General features: G+C 40.4%; 1 protein-coding gene across 1 annotated transcript in view; it reads left to right on the top strand.

Annotated features, from left to right (window-relative positions):
• Nucleotides 1-18572, top strand: part of dlc1 (DLC1 Rho GTPase activating protein) — an 84069-nt gene that overhangs the window by 8569 nt on the left and 56928 nt on the right. The window contains exon 5 of the mRNA XM_075462911.1: nt 14354-14387. Coding sequence (XP_075319026.1) covers nt 14354-14387 — 34 coding nt within the window. The remainder of the gene's footprint in view (nt 1-14353; nt 14388-18572) is intronic.

Raw genomic sequence — 18572 nt, 5'->3', positions numbered from 1 at the left:
CACTATTTGTTCATAAATGAACTAATACCCAATGGAAAAGGAATGTCTGAATTTCTGTGGTGATATTCATTCTTTATTTCACCTTACAGCAGAATCCAGAAGCAGTAGCTCCAAAATATACATGGGACAATTGTTTAGATCGGGGATTCTTAACCTTTTCCAATGTAGGAAACTCCTCACTAGCACTAGTTAGGCTATGTGAAAATCATGTATCGAAATAGTTATAAATACAATTTTTTGTTTTTTCTTTGTGCTATAAACAAAAGCCTCGTTTCCACTATGCAGTCCGGTACGGGTCGGTTCGGAACGGTACAGTACGGGTTTGGTCCCTCAGGGGACCCTCAGGGGTGGACGGAGTGTGTGCCGAAGCGTAAATAGCAAATAACAAATAACATCCATAATTTCGAACCACCTCCAAGCTTCTTCAGCTTAATGCGACACTGGCTCGCGGTGCGGTTGAAACCACTCTCTGACATTTTTGCGGCAATCAGCTGGAGAGCAGAGCCTGGAACCGGTCCTGTGTGCTAGATACCCCAAGCAGAAGGGTTACAAAAATGGTAACGGGTTCCATGGGACTGGTACGCTTTCGTGGTAATGGAAAGACTGAAATAAGCGAACCGTTCCGAACCGAACCATACCGGACTGCATAGTGGAAACACGGCTGTAGCAAGCAGATGAAAGTGAAGAGCAAGCAGAGGATGTCAAACTGATTCTGTATTTGATTTAACAATGTACAACAAAATGAACTACATGAAACTATGTATTTATGGTATAAAATTCCAAAGCACGAACAGCAAATTTCAGTATTTTTACTCTGTCATGACAATGTGGAGAGACTTGCCCAAGGGATATGCAACACTAAACAACGCTGTTATGGCTCGGTATTAAAGAAATCATTGATTCAGACACAAATAAAGAAACTCATTCACACAGACAAACCAGGTACTACTGTCTTGGCTTGCCATTTTGTCTGATATAGTTTGTTCTTTCCCCTTTCACAATTAATTTCTAAAGCTGTAAAACTGAAAACCCTAAAGCAATTAGATTAATTAATAGCTGAGCTGAAACTAGATTTATGCATCCACGTGAGAAAATTTGGTTTGGTCCTTTATAAAGGTCTCTGTTTTCCATCGTGTCGCACAAAGGGCTGCCGTTACACAGATTTGCACAATTTTTAGCACTTTTTTCCCTTTTCCGTCAGGTTTTTTTGGAGTTCAAAAACAATCAAACATTCACATACACACACACAGAGAAACATTCATACATGTTGTGAGTCTCCCAATTGAAGGAATGTCCCTCTGCTCCAAGGGCTTAGCCAAGCAGACGTTAAAACTCTATAATTAGCTATTTTCAAAGATCGAGCCCCCTTCATCCCAACAAAGGGGTCAGGAGGGGAGTCTGGGAGGTGAAAAGCCAAGGCGGGGGGAGAAAGGGGGACACGCTTCAAGTGAGATGTGTCCTTAAACCCCTCGCTTGCTCATTTTATGATTTTGTCAGCCTTGGACTCAAGAAGGACTACATGTGTCCAAAGCTCTGTGGAGATCTAAGAAAACTGATGTTAACTGCTCGGAGACACTTTATCTCACAATGTACTTCGGAATAAGATGATAAGCCTAAATGTCAAAAGGATGTTTCTGTTGCAAAATAGTCCTTTTATCTAGCTAGACTAAACAAGACAACCTGTTAGTCATCCGAATTCCTTGACAAAAAGGACATTCCTGATTTGTCTGTTGCGGTTTCATGTTGACACTGCTGGCACATATTGCACATCATAACTCTTCACACGAGAGAGGAAGGGCTTGGTGAATTTGATAGGCTCAGATCAACGCTGCTATGTGGTGTGTGATGTATTTGATCTGTGAACAACTGTTTCCACAACATTCATTCCGGTAGAAACCCAAGGTAGCTCTCTAAGCTTGGGTAAACAGGGCTTTCACTGCAACTAATAGGAGGCTTTTTACAGTGGAGGCCTCATGGGGTGATAGGCTGAAGCCAGAGGGATGGTGACTTTGTGAAAAGGTTTCAGGAGACTGTTGAGTCCTTTCGGACTTAAATGTTGTGACGCCTACTTAATCTTTTAGCAAGATAAGACAAATCTTGTAAATGATGTAAACACAAAGCAGATGTGGGAAGAGAAGAACCAGGGTTCAAGTAAGAGTATCAATGGAGTAAGAGTATACAGGATGAGAAGCATATATTAATGATACGCCTTCTATAAATTACAGAAATATGCAGAAGCAGAATGATCATTATCCTTCGAGGATTCACTGTCTTAACTTTTATTTCCCTTTTGCGGGTATAATCTTGTGGTATAGTAGGAAATAAACTCATCAAAGCACCGTTTGACAAGTGCCATACTGAATGCAGATAGATTTTTTTTGGTAGGGATGTAAATCTTAGACACAATCCACACAAATAAAAAAAGATAAAAACAAGCAAGAAAACCATCATGCTTTTGTGTCATTAATAATTCTACGGCTTCTGTTCTGTGCAGTCTCTGTCAGAGCTGGACACACTTTTTTTTTTCTACCTGACCATAACATTCAAATATTCTTTCTCTGATGGGTCTGACCTTGACCTTTTTCTAACCCTAACCTAACTACCCACAGAACATGATCTTAAGGAGAAGGTTATGATAACACAATTTAAGATTGCAGTCAATAATGTACCATATAATCTCAATGAAATGCACTGAAACAAATGTAAAAATCCTGTAGATGCATTGATCAGTGCCTAAGCAGATAAACTGATAGTCATTCGTTGACCCCAATGAGCACTTGAAAACACACTCCATACATGAATTACTTGTTGGAAATAGAACTTGGTCACCTTGAGTTTGAACCCTGAGCCAAAGAACATAGGAACATAACTTCAGCTGCATTTTGACGGTGCACGGCAGTGAAGCCACAGACGAAATGAGGATGAGGTTTGTTATTTGTTTTAGGTTTTTTCTAACCAATGTGAAACAATTAGAAAACAATCTTTTATTTCTGTTTTACTCTCACATCAATACTCACTCTCATTCATTCCACCGCAAAGCTTGCGCAGAGTTTTTTCCCCCCACTTACTCAAATAGGCATGACTGACTAAGTTTGAATGTTGTGTTCACAGTGTGCACATGTCAGGCCAAAACCAGATTTAAAAATGCATGCACACGTTAGCTCCACCAAAATTGTACCCAGCGCATCCAGATAATGTGCTTAGGGGTTGGATCCACTCCTGCATAAATATTCTCAAATGCTCAAATGCATCAGTAAGGCTTAACTGTATATTAATACAGCCAAATCCCGATGAAAGCTGCCTTTTTGTCAGATATCTAAACCGTCCGAAATTGGAATTGGATTGGAATTCAGTCCATTGAAACCATATGTTAACCTGCAGCTACTGTCACTGATAACCGAGAACTGCAGCATAATCTGACAAAATCACCATTCAAGTGACTCAGAGGTCTCTGTGCAGAATGTTCAGCTATACTCGCATGGATGTTGATCTCCCACAGAAAAAAAGATTTAAGCAGCAGAATGTCTCTGACTTTTTCTTACCTGGTCAACAGAAGTGGAAGGGAGACAGGGAAAGGACCCTCCAAGGGTCCCTGCTCCCAAGGTAAAATCTTTGCAGTTGAAAAGCGGCTTTATATTACTGATTACATCAATGAGAGGGCAGAGACATTTTGTCAAGCAGCCTCTTACTAATTCTAACAATGACATCCCATCGAAAACATTGGTTAAACTTAAAAGTTTTGATAACGGCCAAAATGCAATAGTTTTTAAGTTTTAACATCTGGCAACCTTGAGAAATACTGTGCACACAGAACTAGTTACAGCTTCACAATGAATGTCTCTGTGGAGTGTTTTGACATATCTGGATTCAAATAAAAAACATGTGATATCTAGTATCCCAAGACTGTCTGAGTCAATCTTTGTAGCATTTGTAAGGAGCGAGGAACTTTCAAGTCGCTCATATGGTTGCTGTGAGGTAAACATTTGACACCAATTAGTGGATGAGCTGAAGGAATCTCAGGAAATGATTATGTCCTTGTTCATTTTTTTTTTTAAGTGTGGATATGGAATGTCAGTAGATTTAGATTTTTAGTAAGAAACTAGGCCCAGCTCAGTCAGTCATTACTAAATTGTACGGATTGACTGTGTCAAGACCCAAGATCATATGAGGCAAGTCCATAGTCCATGCAGCAGCTTCTTGTGAAGTGCAATGTGCTTTTGAGCATTTTCATACTATAAGTATCTGAGTGTTACGATAGCTTGAAACATATCTGTGTAGAAATTCAAGGGAAAGAAGTGTAGTTGTCTAACCTCATGTCTTGTGAGGAACTGTAGAAGAATGACATGAAAGTGCGTGTGTGTGTATTTTGAAAGTTTTTTACATCTGTACACCCTGTTTATTGGTGAAATCTTTATCAGTTATTTAGCATTTGCATTCCTTCCACCATCTTGTGTTGGGTTATGTAAGTGTGGACTGGTATGTGTGTCATTACTGTCCGTTTGACACCTCCTGACACTGAGTGTGACACTGTGGTGTGATTGTACAAAGCACACTCTCACACTGTTCTGTCCTTTATGCAACCCCGATAAATGTCCAGTGGTGGTATGCAGCTGAGCAGGTTTGCGATGAGTGGATATCGACTTGGCATGAATATTGTCTTTCACCCGCTGTGTAGATAAGGCATTGAGTTCATAAGATTATATTCTTGGCTCCTGGCAAGCTTAGCTCGTAGCTATTGTTAGCCATCAGCAGGTGGCTGTTATTATTGCATCAAATGTGGGGGTAACATCTAGCGGATGTTGTGCCACAGCAGGTGCTTTCTTCTTGTGCTGGAACTGCTATTCTTTACGCAGTGTGTTTTTGTTGGCAGGATTTTATTACTTGCTCAGTATAGCAGGTGTCTTTCACTGTTGTTTAGCTTGCATTGTTGGGTTGCAACAGGTGGCTTTTATTTTTTTCATAGACTGGTGTGTGTACGTTGAGTTTGATGCACAGTACATTTATGACTGTAACTTAATCTAGTTGATAACCCATCAGTTATTCTGCCGTTTTAATTTTCCAATGAATTTATGCATTACTTTAAAGTTTAGTGACAAAGCTAAGCTATGCGTAGAGTGAGAGGAATTTGTTGTGAGACTATTTTTAGAGTACTGCAAAGGATGTGCCAATCCACGGAGGCAGGTGGAGACTGCTGACCCCGACCATCTTCCTCTGACTGTTAAAGTCGGAAACAACATATCAGTCACCTTAAGCACTGACTGTTTCCACCAGTAATCATAGAAAACATATTCTTCCAATGGGCCTAAGAACCTGCTGAACAAAGCACATGGCTGGCTGTTAAATTTAGCGGAGGGGTGTTTTACATGTCAGGCATATGTTGACAGGACAGCTGGGGCCTTTCTGTGTGGAGTTTGCATGTTCTCCCCGTGTATGCGTGGGTAGCTCCCACTGTCCAAAAAATTATGCATGTTAGGTTGATTAGCATCTCTAAATTGTCCTTAGGAGTGAGTGTGAGCGTGCATGGTTGTTTGTCTCGTATGTCTCTATGTGGCCCTGCGATGGACTGGCGGCCTGTCCAGGGTGTACCCCGCCTCTCACCCATTGACTGCTGGGATAGGCTCCAGCCCACCCGCAACCCGATCGACGGATTCAGCGGTATAGATAATGGATGGATGGATGGATGTTGACAGGAAAGGTGCTGCTTTATACCAGCCGCAATCCCATCTGGCTTTTGTAAACATTCCATAACAGGGCAATTTATGACCCTGTGTTTTGATCTCTGCGCTTCTCCATAGCAAAAATACTCAAAACAAAACTTCTGTGTGTGATTTATTAATTTTCTTGATTGAAATGATTGATTGAGAGATATTTTTATTACACAGTGACAGAAAGACTGTATTCGCTGTCAGTAGGTTATAAATGAACATAGCTCTTTATCTGTCTGTGGTCAGTTGGACAATAGAAGTGCTGTGGTTTGCGTGCTAAGGTCACCAGCAGATCTCTGCTCTGTCCTTCCTCCTTGTTCCGCTTTGGCAGCCTCGCAGCCCCCAAACATCCTTCATCTAAACTACACCTTCTCAATGTCCCAGTCAGATAAAAAAAAGGAAAGAAAAAGCACTTTCCTTGCTTCTTTTTTACCTTTACAGTTGCTCCATCATTGCTGTCCTTGGTCTATAGTCAACACAATGTGCAAGAGGCGTAATTATGTTTTCCTACATTCCACCCACATATTTGGCTTAAAGAGTGTAGACAGCCAAAATCGGTCAGCAGTGAAACCAACCACCATTCAGTTTGACTAGAGCTGCTCATAGGGGCTCTGGTCATGGCCCCGCTGGCTGCTTTGTGTTGTATCATTGTCCCCAAGGTCACTCCTCTGCTGAGCACAGCTGTAACAAGGAGACAAACACAGACCCACTGTGGCTTACAAAAAAAAGGGATCAGAAAAAAGAAAAGGCTTATGTTTGGAACAGGATAAGGAAAATGAACTTCTTCTCAACCCCCACAAGGAAATCTTGTTTTTCCTGCCAACTCAAGGCTATACTGTTGTATAATGCACTCCAACAGACAAAAGAAAGATACACAGAGTTTGTACATTTCTCTTTCTTTATTATCAGAAATCAGTATTGGAAAAAAAAAGAAACAGAAAATGCAAAGAATTCAGCCAAAACCTGCCCTTATTCCGCACGTGTCAGCCTGACTCAATTTGCATGCTGAACATTTTGTCAAATGGATTTGAGCTATGATACTCTTAATTATTTCACACAAAGACGTTTCTGTTTTCAAATCTTTACCTTTTCAGCCAGTGCTCATTTTCAGCTCTGTTTTTGTGGTGCAGAGTCTAAATCACATCAACTTAATTACCATTTGATTTATTACCTTCATATGGATCTCGTACCTTTTTTAAAAAAAAAAAAAAAAAAAAACTTCTTCTTTTTTACAATGAACTATACTTTTTCATCCAACCTAAGAAATAAGTTTTGCTGTGCACTCACAGTGTTAACGGTCGGCACTGAATCCATCAAGTGAAAACTGTATCTTTGACATAAAGAGATAGTTGCAGCATGATGACTTGTTGACAGTAAATCTTAAGGTTGACTGGAAAATACAAGCATCTGGAAACACCCCTGCAGCCTGTTGATAATGAAGTGCCATAAATCACGGAGGGAACAACAAACTAAATTTACTCTCAGGTCCACAGTCACACACGTGCAGATGAATGAACCATAAAGCCAGAACCAATTACAGGAACACTTATTCAGGCATGTGGTTGTGCGTTTTAATTGGGATTCTGAACCCGAGCGTGTGTTCAGATGTTTTTGTTTTCCTTTCCTGTGTGCCTTGAAGTTACATTACCTCGGCAAAGATGCATTTGAGTGATCAGTTAATCATCTTTGCTGTCAGTTTTTGATGCTGCAAGGAAAGAACGTGATCTCATTGAGGTAGTTTTTCTCCTGATAGATATCTTGTTTTGGCCTTTGAAATGTGACCTCTCCAGAGTTACATTTAGCATTCGAGGCTCCGCTGACCTTGTTTGGCTAAATGCCTCACCATCTAAAGAGCATAGTTTCGCAAATGTTTTAAAACTGTAACCCAGCACGTCTCCGACTGGTCCCCCTGGATAAGTCAGCAAGCTGTGCTTCTGCCACACTGCTGCCATTGGGCCACCACAGTTTTTTTTTTTTTTAAAGAGGACAGTCTAATCCCTCTTGTTAACCCACTTTCTGCTTTCTCCCCCAAATGTCAGCAGCTAATCCACAGGCCAGCATTGTTGTTGCAGTTGGGAACCTAGGCTTATCCCTATTATCTCTGGTCTGTGAGATACAAATTCAGCCTGGTGAGCAGAAACAGGTGACACATTTAGTCTCTTGATGGATGTTGTGAGGAAGTCGTTTCTTAAGACTATTTGTGTAACTGCTTGGCAACACAATCAAGAAAGCTACACCCTGTTGTTGTCTGAATAACCAGATTAACTGATTAATTAAGTTAGTTTTTGGGATGTTAATGTCAAAATACTGTTCTTTGGCTTAAATTATTCGGAGAGAACAGAGGAAAGAGGGGAGGGTTACATCAATATATCTTCTGCGTGTTCAAACATGCCTTTGGTGGAGTTATGCATTCACATCACACTGATTTTCCTCTGTGTCATAAGTTCCATTCATCAACTCAATTTAAATTCACATCCAAGAATTCTCACGGTATTGTAATTAATTAATTTGTCGGGTACTTGTTAGCTTTCTAATCCTGCTTATGTTGAGGGTCTATTAACGGTGATCTGTACCTTTAAACTGTATATCAACTTTTTAACGTCATTGTTTGTTCGTGTAACAAAAAACTTTCAATCTCAATACAAAAAAAAGTGGCATCCCCTCATTGTATCATTGTATTTCATATTAGATGACATGCATATTTTTTGATAACTTTTAGGAATCTTTATCTCAAACAGCGCATGAAGTGCTTTTGTAATGTAAATGTGAAAGGACAAAAGCAAGCAAACATCTTTTTGGTCCACTCAGTCAGAACCACTAAATCCCACTCACAGCTGTCATTCAGACAAACTTTGGCTGGATTCAATCTCATTTGATTTGTTTTTACATATGAACAAGCACGACCACTTACTACTGACTAAAAAAAAGAAAAGGTGTCTGGTAAAGATGTCTCGTGTCTTCTGGTCAGAAAAGTTAAGAATTACTGTTTTGTCCAGTGACAAATTCCAAAGGCCAGTCAACAGTTCATGGTTTATGCTCCAGGAGTCCAGCACTAAATCCCCCCAGACACTGAACAAGAAGCCCCTTGGTTTGGGTTTACTCATGTAAACAACTACAAATGTGTGTGTGTGCGCACATCTCTCCTCGTCTCACTCTCTTTCAGTTGACATCACTCCACGCAGACCATAACTCATGACTCAAGGTGGACTGAGGGAATAAGCTCTCAGTTAACAGTCGTAATAGGTGTGTACGTGAATGAGTACAAAGTTTAGTATAGTATAAAGCTTAAACTCCTAACACAACTGCCTGCTATCAGGTTTACAGTGGTGCTAGATCTCAGTCAAAAGATGGTTCGGAGTAGTTTTCTTTTCAAATGACTGTTAAATCCAACATCTGGACACTAATAAACTTTTCTGCAGGAAATGCTCCCATGTACCATTACATTAAGTTATTACATCACTTCCTGTTGACACACTTCAAGTGTGACATATGGAGACTATTAAAATGTGGATGGAAAGGAGAAAGCATGCAGGCTTGGTAACATGGGGGTTAAAGTTTTACTCAAGAAGTGAGAAATGAAAATAAAATTGTTTTCCCACGTTTTTCTCATACGTGCAGTCATGGGTTGACAGAGCTTGAAGAAGACATTCCTTTTTTATAGCAGAGCAGAAAGAGCACGCTCATGTCGGTCAAGAAACAAAAAGAAGCTCCATTTAACATCTCCGAGGGTTCTGGTCAGCAGTGCATATACACTCACACATGCCTCTCCTCCTTCCACTCATACACTGTTACCTTATACGTCTTGTGCAGGAGACCCTAGCTTAACTGACCATAAGCCATCTGCACCAATTTAGCCATTTGCACTAAGTGGTGGAGAAAAAAGTTTGGGTTAGCCTAAGCCCCCTAATCCTTGGCCAGCACAGACCATGGGTGGTCACACACACACACACTGACACACACACACATACTGCAGCAGCTATGCTGGATGGGGGGGTAGGAATGAGGTTGAAACAGGCTTGGTGGACTTCTTGGATTTGTTGTGCAACACACATGCCCTTGGCTTGCTTAACATCTTTGTCTAAATCACAAAGAAAAGCATGTGCACACAGCCACACACAATAAAGGGTCCATTTCTGAGAAGAAAATTAAAGTGGTCCCTTGAGGCAAGGTACTGGATGTCAGTACTTTTGTTTCCCCTAAACAATTATCCACATTTATGTAGCATCACATCGAAAAAAAAACCAACTGTGATTGAATGTGGTAGTTAAATAATCTCTGATTTAAAACTTAGTAAGCATGCAGTGGACTCCAGCTCGGAACAAGGGATATACCGCTTTTGTTCAAACCATCAAAACAATAATGTAAATTTCCCAAAGTCCCAAAGTTTTCAAAGTTCAAAATTCACCATATGTTTGCACTTTAAGAAAATGTCTTTTGTGTTTTATGGTGCAGATATAAAGTTTTCTTCTGAAATTGTTAAAATATCTGTACTGAAACAGAATGATTTGTGGGAAAATCTACTTTACTAAACTGCAGGCCTGAGTAATGACAATAATGACCATATGGTGGCTAATCGTGCAGGCTCAAATGATTGCAGGCCTCATCACACACGTGTTAGTCAAACACATACCATACCCCCTGTGCCCCAATACCAGCCCTTTCCATTAAATGAGTGGAAGTAAATGAGCCAGCTGACGCTGCTCTGCAGCCTACAGGTCCCCAGTGTACACTTGACACGGCCTGGACAACCCCACACTGTGACAACCTGCACTGCGGCATGCCAAGGGGGAGTCAAACATCAAGGAAATATGTGACTGTGGTGCTATGAAAACACTGGTACTCACTGAGACCCATTCATTCACATTCTTGTTATTTTATGAAGTTCCTCACTAACATTTCTTAATCTGTAATTGCTGTCATGAGGGGAAACAGCATTGTATGGAGGTGAGATTTACACTTTGTGTAAGCCACTTCATGGGTCATTGATAGGAACCTGTGGTGCGGTGTTCACGCAGTGGCAAAGGTGAACATTGGTCAACGAAATGCCTTCTGTGCGAAGGAGAGCAAACACACAACATCCCATAATGATTCCAAAATTCAAAGTCACTCCGTCTTAATTGTGCTGTTGACGAAACTCAAAATACATATTGTTAATATAAGTTTCTAGACACCAATATAAAGTAAGAAAGCGTTGTTCCAGGCATGAACTGATGCTACATTGCTTGAATACAACAGTCTTTAATGTTAAAGGCCATTTGCCAAAGGAGTGGAATACTTGTTTTTTGCAAAAGCTAATTATTGCATGAAATAATACATTTATTAGAAGCCTGGCTTGTAGCATTCACTTGAGAAAAACCAGCCAGACACAACATTGAACTATTGACCACTAGTTCATGATGGCCTTCATATTGATGTGACTTTGACATGAACAATCTACTTAAACACTGTGGTGGACTGTGACATGGCAACAACTCTCCCCAGAGACAGTAGGTATTTATCCCCATTTTGCTTTGACAGTACAAAATATTTTGGCCAACACTTTGTGTAGCCCTTCTTGTCTCTATAGCTTATCACTTCTAGTCACCCGAATTTTTGCTAATTCCTTACGACACAACTGTCGAGGCTCCTTCACGCTGAATGGGTTCTGAATCTTTAAACAACACTACAGATTTTCGATGAGACATTCTAGCACATTTAACATATGTGTTCTCTTGAAAGCCTTGAAGGATGTTTTAGCAATAATTGTCATGCAAAAAAGGTTTAATTCTCAATTATCTGGAAGACTAAAACAGATTTCCATCAAGAATTTTCCTTTATTCAGCAGGATCCATCATGTCTTCAATTCTGCCCAATTTCCCAATCCCTGTTGGTGACAGACATCCCAACAGCATGATGCTGCCACCACCTTGCTTCACTTTGGGGATGGTGTTGGGATGGCGACGATGAGGGCCATTAGTTTTGAGCAACACATTGTCCTTTACTTAATGGCCTAAAAGTTCAGTTTTTGTCTCATCTGACCAGAGGATCTTCTTCCACATATTTGCAGAGTTTCCCAGATGCTGTCGTGTTTTTTCTTTTCCTGTAAGCTGGAGCTTTTTCTGGCTAATCTTCCATAAAGTCCAGCTTTGTACAGCTTAAGGTGGCCCTTAAAGCAGAACAATGTAACTTCTCAAAAAGCCCATTATGGAGCTCCCCCTACAGGCTGTTCCGAGAGCAACTCTAGTCCGGTCTCTTGCTTTGTCGGCCTCTCTCTTTCTCTTCCTTGCTTCATCAGTCAACCTCTTCTTCTGTTTCTTTGGTGCCTCTTCCATGATGATCGTACTGACAATGTTGCGCTAGCTTAGCCTTATACCTGGGAGCGTGAGAGGGGTCTATTTGTTTTTTCGGTAGGTGTGCCAGAAAGCAAGTCGAAGTACTTCCGCTCAGCTCCCGGGCCGGTCCAGCAAAGTTACATAGCGCAGTTTTTCCAACTCAGACCCCCGAAGGGCATAGGAGACAGGCCAATCGTAATATTAAAACTCATTCTAGCCGCACAATTTTATTCAAGCTGTTATTTTAAGGTAGAAATGTTACATAGTATTGCTTTAAGCAGTCCCTTCTTGTCTAGTTCATGAGTTTTGGTGGTCTGCTCTTTCTTTGCAGGTTTGTTATAGAGCTCCATTATCTCTATTTTCTAAAGATGGATTTGATGGTGTTCCCAGGGATTCTCAGAGATTTAGAAATTGCGGTCTCAAACAGATTTAGACCGAGACAACAAATCCGCATCAATCAGACCATATGTGAGCAAAAACAAACTGATGTATGTGAGCAGTCTTGGTATTCGTTTTTTAGTAGACCGTGCGATTCATAGTTTTGGAACTTCATCGGAAAAAACTGAGCTATCTTGATATATAAGTGCTTCCACGCATGGTCTTGCTTTTAATCGGTTCATCGTGTTCGTCTGTGACATATGCAGACTGTACAATCTGATTGTGACAGTGAATGATAATAGGATTCATTCGGTCGTTTTATCACCAGATCCCGTCCTCCTTATCACTTGCAGAAAATAAAACAAACAAGACATCTCTAAAGGCAGCAAGACTTTTTCAGATTAGATTTTAGTGCTTATTTACAAATAATAGATTTCAGGAAATAAGTCAAATGAATTTACAGAAGAATGATTTGAATGTGTGAGGATCATCACCTGATTTTTTTTAAATTATATGCAGTCTATAGACTTGTGATGATGCCAAGATTTCTGTTTGGGAAACATGCAATACAGAAAGAAAAAGGGTTTTCATCATTGAGGTGGGGTTTCTCTTTACTGTCTCAGTGTTTTTTTATACACTAAAGTAGGGTATGGAGAACAGGGCAAGAAAGATAAAAAATGTATAGCATGGTAGGGAGATTCTTTTTTCTTTTTTTCCCCAACCACTCAAAGCCAGACACACTGTTTGTCCCTGTTTCTACTCATTGAGCTAACCCCGGGCTTGCAGAGCTTTTTGCCATAGATTTATATTTACCATACAGATGTGGTGAATTTCATAACCTCTGATCTATACCATTGACATGATAGCATTGTGGTCTTGACTGTGCAGAATCTCCTGTGACAGTGAATGTCTCCGGCTTAACAGGCATCAACATCTTAAACACTGCTAGGATGCTGCGCTGTGCTAGCACACCACCGCGGTATCGCATACCTCTCCAGCCAGCCTTAATAAGCAGGAAAAATGAACAGCAAATGGCAAACACAAAGGAGCGCATTTATCTTAAAAGAAAATTCAGGGTCAAAAGTTTGTGTTCACGCCAACATTTAGCGCACAGATCGAAATGTGGGCATTATAAGAACGATGCTTACTTGGTTGGATCTCTTCCAGGAGAGTGTGGATTAAAACAGGTCAGGGTGTGGAGATCAGCCAAGGACCCTGAGGTCAAATGTCAGTGGCAAGAAAGACCTTTGCATTCCAACTGACTGCTGCCCTCCACACACACAAACACACACACACACACAGGCTCAAACACACTTTACCCCTGAAATTACAAAGAACTGCTCTATTTTTACTACACACCCTCTGTTGATGCAGTAGTATTTCTTAAAACCCACAACAGTACCAAAGAAGGACATATTAAGTGCACAGTATGATGAGAATCTGCTATGGCTACAAAATGTGTTGTGATTTTATCAGTAACGTTTCTCCAGACTAGGCTATGTGAGAGTTGAATCAACATTGACTCATAGGAAATTGTGCTATGTTCTCTGACTTTTAATGATGTGATATTTGTTCAGACGTCTCTGGTGGGTTCATTATCTGCCATGACCATTTACTAAAGAGTATGCACATCAGAAAACTATGCAAATACATTCCTGGTATCTTACACTCCCTGGTATCCCTTTGTTTAAGTTACATATTTATGTATCTGTGCCATCCATTAAGTTTTATTAAAAAGAGTATTCTAGGCGGAATATGTGGTGATAGCAGTGTGGATTATACAGCTTTCACAACGTCAAAACAGTAAATGTTGCTGTTTCTCTACATTTTGTTGCAAGTTGTTGGACATTAATTTTTCAATTATGTTCCCCCCAAAAAATGTAGAGATTTTACAGTAAGAGTATAAATCATTGCACAGCATCAAATATAACCATTTTCCTTTTCTCATCTCTTTCCCAGACCTCTTCGGTTGTTCCTGAGAGGGAAAAAGCCGGTAAGTTTTTGCAGTGCTTTTCATGTGCTTTTCAGTGTGCAGTTTGTTTATAGTTTATGACTTCAACCTTTTTTTTTTTTTTTCGTCTTTGGGAGTTTAAAAAAAAAAAAAACTGTCTGCAGCTGATATGGCCTGGGCCTCACCTGGTGTCATGTGAAGCCGTTCTGGAGCAAATTTGTAATTGATAACCTTGTCTGTGTTCACAACAAGGGGCCAAAGAGGACTAAGGCTGCGGCTACACGGAAACGTTTTTCACTGTAAACGATACTTTTTCTTATCGTTTCGCTGTCGCGGCCACACGGAGTCGGCGTTCCCACTACCCCAAAACGATAGTTTTTGAGAACGGGTTCCAGAGTGGGAAAGTTTGAAAACGGCCTCGTTTCGTTTCCATTGTTACAGCTAAAACGTTTTTGCGTCAGTCAAACGTTGACGCTGTGAGCCAATTTTAACACTTCTCTATTGTCTCACAGCGTGGCGTGACACAGTGGCGTGTGTACTGCATCGTTTCATCGTTTCCATCCGTTTTCGTCTGGACCTGAGTCTTTACAGCAGCGCGTTGCCGTGTGGTCGCAAGAATTTTCTTACCCGTTTTAAAAAAAAACTTTGTTTCGTTTTCGTGTAGCCGTAGCCTAAGAGCAGACATAGACAGTGTTTGGGTGGAGGAGGCCAAGTCTGGTTCTGTTAGAGACGCTGAATGCTAGCAGAGATAAGATCCTATGCTCATCTTTTAAACCATCAGGCCTGTTGCCTTTCCAAGATAAGAGTGGATGTCGAGTCTGGTGCCCAAAACTTTTTAACCTTTCCCTTTTTTACCTTTTACCCTATCTTTTCGTTCAACTTCTCCAGTAGTCCAGTAAAATCCCTGAAGCTATGATAAAGAAATCCCTACAATGTATAAAATATCTAAATGCCTTCCAGGTGGATACAATACTGTTCAATTTGCTTAACCTTTGAGATAAAACCATCAGTTAATTAAATGTTTTATTGCAAATAGTCCACAGGGTTCCATTTTATCCATGGAGAATAAAAAGAACAGATGAATTGCAAAGATCTGATTAAATTTAAACCTGGTGTGTTGGACAGAAAATTCCACTGCTAGTTTGTGGAAAATAATTTATCAAAAGGGTGATATAGGAAAAAGTCTGCAGCATTAAATCAGACCATGTCTTTATGCAGGAAAATGCTGCATTACGGCTGCACAATGGTGTGGTGAGTAAAAAGCTTCCAGGTTAAATTCTCCTCTGGAATCAGTTTGCATGATCTCCCCATGTATCCGTTGGTTCTCGCTGCATGCACAATCCCAACTCCTCCTGCAGTCCATGAGCATGCATGTTAGGTTAAGTGGTGATTCTAAATTGACCCAGGAAGAGAGTGTGTATGGTTGTATGCCTCGTTGGTCTCCCAGCTCAGGGTGTACCCCACTTCTTGCAGCTGGGATATGCTTTATGTATCAGACAGGCCTCTCTGTCAGCAGATGCACACGGCCATCAAGAAGCTATAGATGGACAGACTTTCACACAGACAACAGGGGAGCAATGTTCATTAAACACCCCCCTCTGTCGTCAGTCCGCTGGTATTGTTTACCAGAGGTGGTTCGATGTGGGGACAAGGCTTTCATATTACCCCCTGCTGCCTCGAAGCCCGATGGGAGTCCTCACTCACTCTGTCGCTCTGTCTTCCCCTCTAATTACTGCCACTGTCTAAAAAATGTTTCATGGGAAGTGTGTAAAAGGCCTGTGAGTGTTCCTGTACGTGTGTGTGTGTGTGTGTGTGTGTGTGTGTGTGTCTTATATGCACACTTCAATTCTACCTTTTGGCAAAAGGCCCAAGCTAAATTTTTTTTTCTTTCTTTCATTCTTTCATTTTTCCTCTGAAAAATGCACGGTGCCAACTTCAAAGGGTCACACATTCTTGGTCATTTTTCTTCATTTAAATCAATGTGACTCCTTGTAAGCGAGTTATGTAAGCTCCATCTCTGTGTCTTTGTGATGGAACCCATTACACTGGAGGGGGCATGGGGATGTGATGGGAGTTTTTGGGGAACACAAAGCCTTGTGTTCATTGTGACACTTCAAAGCCCTCTGTGTATCTCCACCGTTTAAGCCTCTGGGAATGACACATTTGTGACAGTGTTACATCATACGGCATACCCTGAAGGCTCCTGCTACGCTACCAATGAAAGACAGCTCATTCATGGTTAATTTTACTATCACAGTTACTACCGAAGCACATCAGTGATTAACAAGAGGTTTCCACAGCCGTCGCTCTGTAATGAAACAGTGGACAACCTCCCAGTGGTGCTGCATGTACCTTAGTGAGTAGTCAGTTTAAATGGCTTTCCTGTGCACAAAGATCACGTGTCCACTTCTTCTAAGATGCAGCTTCTGTGCACAGCTACACTGGAGTGACAAGAAATGACCAATGTCATGCAATCTGAAGGTGATCAGAACAGTCATACATCGAGTTTATGTGACTTGTTTGGTGTGGTTAAGAAGATTAATGAAGATTAAGGTAAAGACAGCACTAAACAAGTTGTGAAATTGTGGTTCATATATGTAGTTTTCACTGCAACCATTAGGCCGTGTAAGCCTTGCGATTGAGACAACTTGAGACAACAGGATTTTTTTTTAAATTCTTATTTTGATAAACCTGTATCGGATACTAAATGATCTAATCACACAGAATGGCCACAATTAGCATAGATGAAATATGTGTGTTCTTAGCTTCTTCAATCTGCTTTGAAGAATAATGAGGGTTCAATTTAGAAAAAAAGATACAGAGTCGACAGTTTGAAAAAGTGGAAACATCAAGAATTATGGGTTTGAGAACAGGTGGAAATGCAAGTTTGTCACGGTGTGATGTGGTTGGAGAAGTGCATTCATTCTTGAGTCTAGTGTCCCTTTAGTGGGCTTTTATTAGTGTCCACTGTGTGCTTATCTTCAGAGACAGCTTGTTTACTTCTGTGACCTCACATCCTCTTCACCAGGAAGTAGACAGGTTTACCTTGTGTGAGTGAAAACACAACAAGGGAAAGATGAAGAAGCAAGAGAACAAAGAGACATTCAGGGTTCACATTATATCCAAATGTTCTCCTTTGTGGTTGATGGACTGCAGAGTTTCTTTGGTATCTAATGTTTAAGCACACTTATCTGGTTGCCTTATGGTTACTTACTGACTTCACTGTGTTAAACTCTCAAAGGCTTCTGCTGCCTCCCACATTTAAAATAGCTACTGTTCTAAATTTGCTCGTGGTCTTTAACAGTTAACCAAAATTTTTTTTTCTTCTTTGTTATTCTTATAGCACATCCAAACCATGAGGCATGGTTACATCTCCACTGCTCCTTACTTGAGCAGGATAGAGGAATTGTTGGGACTGTTTATAGGATCTTAAGGTTAAGAAGTAAAAGTTTAGTTGGTGTCTGGTGTCCCTTATGTTTGCATCTACATTTGGAAGAAGAGCACATTTAGCCAAAGCTGAAACAAACTTGGATCATATTCAGTTTTACTAATTTATTGCCAACTCTGCACCATGTCTGTGGAGCTAACTGAATATGAATATGAATACCTATGTACACCACAGGCTTATATTGCTTCAATACATTAAAAGATCTCTGTCAAAAGCCTGTTTGAATAAGTTTGAATTGCAATGAATTACAAAACAGGAAATATACGTAATATACACATAGACATAGGCACAAAGGATAAAGGTTTTTTTGTTTCTAAATACTTTGCTTTGAATAATGATAGTGGTCACAGGAGTTTAAGAACCTATTGAATTGTTTCTGATTATTTTTATTTAATTTTTGGTCTAAAACTACTGAGACCACACTTAACCAGCTTCTTCACCAAACGCTCAGAGTCTTAACTGAGACCAGTGGGCTTCAGCTCTGATTCAAATTGCAAAAATAATTTACATTTTTACTGTTACATTTTTGAATTTGTTCACCTGTCTGTTTTCTCCTTGCCTCACAGTATCATGTATGACTTATGGTCATACAGTGGTTTTGTAATATGTCTTCATTAACACAACAGCGGCAGAGAGTTTGGTAACCAAGATTATTGTTAATTATCTAAATTGCAAAATCGAAATGATATGAAATTAGAGTTTGACATTTTAACCATACACTTTTCACTTGTCTTTTATCCTGGTAAGGATAGACAGTTTGATCAGATATGTTTGTCTTC

Source organism: Odontesthes bonariensis, chromosome 4 (genome assembly GCF_027942865.1).
Source record: "Odontesthes bonariensis isolate fOdoBon6 chromosome 4, fOdoBon6.hap1, whole genome shotgun sequence".
Lineage (NCBI taxonomy): Eukaryota > Metazoa > Chordata > Actinopteri > Atheriniformes > Atherinopsidae > Odontesthes > Odontesthes bonariensis.
Note: the sequence above shows the minus strand (reverse complement) of the source record. Positions and strands in the feature narration are given on the sequence as shown.